The sequence below is a fragment of the Podarcis bocagei genome (genome assembly GCF_964188305.1).
Source record: "Podarcis bocagei genome assembly, chromosome: 1".
NCBI lineage: Eukaryota > Metazoa > Chordata > Lepidosauria > Squamata > Lacertidae > Podarcis > Podarcis bocagei.
Window position 1 is genome coordinate 76,692,945 of NC_138125.1, and position 6,061 is coordinate 76,699,005.

Below are 6,061 nucleotides of genomic sequence, written 5' to 3' on the forward strand. Positions count from 1 at the left end.
CAGGACGACAAGCTTTGAAAACCTTGTCACAATGAGCTTTCCCTAGTCATAACAAAACTGAGCTTCCATAAGGGTAGCTAAGGGAGGTTCACAAAAGGAAGCTGGCCAACTTGTCCTTCTGTGTCCATCTTCAGATGAAGGGCTGCATGGATGACCCTTTGTACCTACCGTCATCTGTGTACACTCTCACTGCAATTTCTGAAATCATGGTTGCAATGGATTCTGCTGTGTTTTTATGTAAACTACTTAAATTTTTTATCATTTTAAGCACTATTTTTTTATTAAAAAAACCTAACAAAAAAGCCCACCACAGCAAAATATATCAATTTAGGAACAAGTTTGTACATTCTATTTTTCAGAGGTGGTCAGTAGGAATTATATATGGTGGCAGGGAAGCATCTTGCAGGAGAGAGCTGTTCTTAGCCAGATAGGTAAAGGAAGCATCCCAAATTAATTCTATGAGCAAAGAAAAATAAAAGCATTCTTTGAATTCTTTCCAGTCAAAGGGACACATATTAAATTAGTGCTATGTGCAGCTATGCTATAAAAAAGCATTCTCAAAAATGTTTGGAATCATAAGATAACATGTATTATTAAACTTCTATGTATTTCTAGAAGGATTCAAAGTGCAAGGGCTCAGCTCAGAGTAATAGGTTTACAGGCAAGCAATGCAATCAAAACATTTGCAAATCCTAATAAATCCACTACTGGAAAATGAAGTACACCACAGTTATACATCACCAACAAATCACTAAACAATAGATTCTTAGACAAATCTCTCATTGTGTGCCAAGAGAGTTAACTAATCCGTCTATAAACAGTGGTTGGGAAAGAAGGTAGTGTTGTTGGCCTGCAGAATACATATATGGTACTTTGTAAAATGTATGCCATAGATTTCTTCTCAATGAGGTTTCAAGTCTTCTGCTTAAGCGATGCAGCCCCGGGGCAGATACCTGTAGAGCCAGAATTACTATAAGCCTCAGACCAGGGCAGCTGTGATCTAGCCAGACTTCTCTTCCCTCTCCCCAACTCATTTTTCTCTTCACAGCCCAGTGGATAGCAGTGGCCATAGGTTTAGGGAGCATGGCACATTTGGGAAATAATGGTAATTCTAGCATGAAGAGCACAAAGGGGTTGCTTAATAATTAATCTCTTTAAGTCTATAAGAGCTGCAGGACAAAATGACCCAGAAAATCACTGGGAATGACGGAACCTCCATACCAAATGCATGCCAACAGCAGAATTCTATGCAGGTTTACTCGGAAGACAGTCCCGTTAAGTTCTGTTTCTTCCTCTCCGGGTAACAGGGCATAGGGTTATACCTTAAATATCTGTGTAAACAACAGGGAGACGATTTTGTTCTGTACCTTCCAAGCCTTTCCATTAAAAGAGAGAGCAAGCACAGTGCCCTTATATGAGCACACGGCAGACACAAGAGATATGAGCCTGCTTGCTCAACTACAGTTCAAGGCTGTTATCATTCGATTAATTCAATGACATCATCCAAAAGGTGGCTGAAGTTAACCTGGCGGTTTGATGGTTGGGTTGTGAGCAGTGGTGCATGGCAGCAATGCTACAGGGCATTAAAGAGTGGCAGGGATGACAGTTAGGTTTAGCAATGCTTCTCCAAGCTAATACTTTCCCTATAGAAAAATATTCTTTAAAATGTGTGGGTCCTGGGGCTTTTTAATCACTGATGCTGGCAACTATGATGGTGGGGCTATCGGTCATACAAGTGTTCAACCAAAAATATGTTTCATATGCATGCCTGGAATAAACTCATTAGTGGCTCCCACTGGCAAAAAACGTTGGGAGTTGTAAGGAGTCCCCAAATTAGCAACCCTGTCCCCAAGGATATCCTTTTCCTTCAGGGTTAATACTTTACTTTTTGTAAAGTAAACAGCAACCTTCAGATTTGTACACCTCAACTTCCAATGTCTATCAAATATGGTATAAGCAGATTTGAAACCCTTCTTAGCTCAAAGCCACAGGAACCCAAGAGAAGCCTAAATTCTTCTGAGATTTGGGGTGTGGTCGGTGCAAAATTCTGCAGCCAAGAAGGAAAGATGAGATCACGAGAGGCAGTCTGAAAGGCACTGCAAGTCATCCATTTTAAAACATCCTTATTTCCCACAAATATTTTTAGTGCCTTCTCCCACACCCATGACACTTCCCCCCCACCCCCTTTAAAAGAACTGCCTCAACTTGAGAAGTATCGCTTTCAGAATCCGCTAAGTGCATGAGAAAATATAAGATTAGTGGGGTCTTTGAATGCCATTTTTGGGCACACAAAAACCCCCATAACTTTATAGCCCCCCTCCCCCAAAATCACACCGGATGCAAGTTGTTGTCGTTGTTTCCCAAAGCTGTTTACCAGTCAGGAAACTAATGCTCCCCCATCGCCCATAAACATTTGCTAGGGCAAAATTTGCATGCACTTCTAATGCCCAGATTTATTCAAATACTGTACTTCCAGCGCCTCAGACTAGCCAACCATTCTCTTGCTGTCTGGACTCGGGCGTCGGTGTGTCATACTCGGCTTCCACAACAACCCAAAAAGAATTGTCGGTCCCTCTCTCTTCCTCCCCCCCCCCACTTTAACTTTAAAGTTGATTGATCGAGCAGAACTTCAGAAGAAGTGAAAACAGCCGTTACAAAACCGCACACCAAGTCAAAACCCTGGCAAGGTTTGGTATCTGTATATTTGGCCGGTTTGGGGGCATGGAGGCTCTGCCAGGAGGTGCCCGTGATGCCCAGCCCCTCTTTTCCACCCCACCAGAACTGTTTGTAAAGGGGAAGCCTAGATGCTTTAACGCGGTTCTGGCGCGCGATCCTGTGTTATTTGACGCTTTGATTTGCTTTTGCCCAAAGGAGAGCCGCCGCCGCCGCCTCCTCCTCTCCAAACACAAACATCGTGGCTGTTTACATCCCCTGGGTCCCAGCCTCACGGAGGAGGGGGGGACGGACCCCGACGCAGTCAGGTGGGAAGCCGGGAGAGCGAGCGCCGCTCCTTCCCTCCTCGCCTCTCGCGCGCGCCAGGGGAAAAAGGAGATCCGCGCGGGCTCCATGGCGAGGCTGCTCGCTTGTTTTTGGTGGGAATCGGGAGCGCTGAGGCGGCGGCGGCGCCGCCACGGGAAGGGAGATAAGCCCAAAACAACACACAAGCGCCCGGCTCAGCCCTCGCTCCCGCCGGCGGCCACGCGCGAGGGACGAAGGCGGCCGAAGCGACTCACCCAGAAGACGAAATTGAAGACGAAGAGGAGGTATTTGATGCACTTGGTGCAGCCTTCCACTCCCATCGCGGCGGCTTTCTGCAGGCGGCAAGGATGTGGCCTGGTCTCTCAGCGCAGGAGCAGGAGGAGGAGGAGCTGCTGCTGCAGATGGTGGGCTCCGCTGTTGTTTTCAGGGGCACCAGCTCGCCAGGATGCTTCTCTCTCGGTTCCCGTTACCTCTCTCCTCCCTCCTTCTCTCCCTCTGACCCGGGCGCGCAGCCAGGTCCCTCCTCCTTCGCCGCGGGCGCGCCGAGGAGAGAAAAGCAGCGCCCCCTGCAGGCGGCTCCTCCGCCTTTCTTCATTCACTGCTGCTTCAGCCAAATGGTCACGGAGACGCCCCCATTCCCCGCCCCCCGGCGGAATCAGGCCAGACCCAAAACAGGCTGGTTTTGTAAGCTCTGGTAGGAAGAGCGATTGGCAAAACCAGGCAGCCGAGTGCACATAAGCAGCAATCTACTGAGCCCACGTCGCAGGCCTGTTATTGAGTGGGGGGTGGCTTAGGGGAGAGGCCTGGGGGCCAGAGGTCGAGGCATTGGGTTCCCGGGGGCCTGAGCAATCCCCGCAGTAAGCAATCGACGGGCCCCTACAGCACATTTCTAGCACTTGTTAGTGGTGGAGGCAGATTGTCTCTTCAAATTATCTGCCCTATTTCTGAGCAGAGTAAAAGAGGAAACCATTTCAGTGAGGCTCTCCAACAGCTGCTTGGGGGTGGTCTCACCAGAGACAGTAGCACTGATTCTTTCTTCCTTTTCCTGCTTGTTTTTGCGACACTTCACATGCCAGCAGCAGGAGCAACTGTGTTGATAACCTGGCCATCATTTTGCATCAGCCACACTTCTGCAGACCTGGGGCATTATTGGGGTGGGGGTGGATAGGAACTGCAAAAATATTCAGAGGACACCCTGCACACTGACCTTTTTCTAGGAAAATGAAAGTGGTGGAAAACACTCAGAGGTTTCATCAGAGAGAGGAAGTCTTCTGGGAAATTCAGACTTTGTTCGAAGTATGTATGGGTCTCTTAAGATGAGACAGCCTGCCTTGAGTCAGTGATGGTGGTCCAACATACATTCTTTGGCTATCAATGCCAAATGGCTCCTAGGTGTGTTAAAAGATCAGAGTGCTAGGGTAAGTTTCTTGGGCAAATGCCTGGAGTCAAGACTTCATGAACCTGATACCCTCCAGATGTTTTGGACTACAATACCTATAAGCCCCAGCCAACACAGCCATGCTCTTTTGCCCGTCAGAAAACCAGAAGGTACATTTTCCTGGGTTTTCTGCAACAAGTGTGCTTTATTTGGAACTGTGCCAGATATTCTCTCGTTTACCAGATTTTCAGGTTAAAACTGGAAACTTTGGAGGGGTGGGAATTTCCCGCAGGAAAACAAGTGTGAATATTTACCTGTAATCTGATCTAGTACAGTGGTACCTCGGGTTACAGACTCCGCTAACCCAGAAATAGTACCTTGGGTTAAGAACTTTGCTTCAGGTTGAGAACAGAAATCATGCGGCGGTGGTGCAGCAGCAGTGGGAGGCCCCATTAGCTAAAGTGGTACCTCAGGTTAAGAACAGTTTCAGGTTAAGACCTCCAGAACGAATTAAGTTCTTAACCCGAGGTATCACTGTATGCTGCTATGGGTTCCCGAGTTCTTCTCCTTTCTTCTTCCTGGGTTAATTATCCTACCCAGTCAGGAATCCTGCAACAAAAAATGATGTTACAAGACACCTATTCAGGCAGGATTAAAACAGGTTTGCTAGTGATGCACCTCTTTGTGTCCATTTTCATCACTCTTATAGAAGGAGACTTTCTGCTGTTGGGAACCTCTTGTATCCTCAGATTTTAGGAACCCTGGAAAATGGGTCGTTTCAGCTCATATATCATACCTTTCCACCAAGGAGTTCAAAGTGGCATATGTGATTCTCCCACTTTCCATTTTATCTTCACAACAACCCTTTTATGTAGATTAGGCTGAGAGAGAGTGAGTACTTGGTCCTGAGGACACCCAGTAGGCTTCATGGCTGTGTGGAGATTTAAACCCTGGTCTCCCAGATCCTAACCTGGCATGCTAACCACTACACTATAATCATAACTCCTGACCTTTCAACGTTAAAAGTATCAAATGTTTGGGCATCATTCCAGAACAGGCCTGGATGTGGAGAAATCATTGTATCCCTGGGAAGATCCCTGGCTTTTGCTAAGAAGATTAACAGCAGTGGTGGCAGGTGCACATTGGGAATGGTAGGACTGCAGACAGGGAGCCCAACAGGTGGAGCCAGAGTTGGTGACAGGCACAGCAGAGTAATTTAGTTTTGCTCCCATTCTCCTCCCTGCTGACTTCTATAAATGCAACACTGAGACTAAGGAGGTTGGAAGTTGGAAAGCAGTACCACGCCTTATTCACCATTTCTGTTGAAATCCATGGGCCTTTAAAGTTCTTAACTTTGGATGGCTGGCACCCTCTGTTATGTTGGAAAAGTGCTGCTGCCTAAATTTGCTTTTTTAAAAAATAAAAACACCCTACGAATTCTTCCCATGTGTGCAATCTGCCTCTCTTCCTTGCCAGATTTCAATATTTATATCCATGTATGGTGCGCCAGCCAAGTTTTTGTAAGAAAATGATGGAGAACAGGGAGGGCAAGTACAACTGCAAGTCTTCCTTCTGAAGGTATAATTACTGTCACAACCAACATGTGAACATTTTCAAGCAGCTGGGAAAGGACATGAATGGGTGAAGTGCACACCAGGGGAAGACATAATTTCCTATGCTGAAAAATAAACAAGGGAGGGAGTC

General features: G+C 46.8%; 1 protein-coding gene across 1 annotated transcript in view; it reads right to left on the reverse strand.

Annotated features, from left to right (window-relative positions):
• Nucleotides 1–3,486, reverse strand: part of CD81 (CD81 molecule) — a 58,548-nt gene extending 55,062 nt beyond the window's left edge. Inside the window, exon 1 of the mRNA XM_081205749.1 lies at nt 3,234–3,486. Coding sequence (XP_081061875.1) covers nt 3,234–3,299 — 66 coding nt within the window. The 5' untranslated portion in view covers nt 3,300–3,486. The remainder of the gene's footprint in view (nt 1–3,233) is intronic.
• Between the last annotated feature and the right edge of the window lie 2,575 nt (nt 3,487–6,061).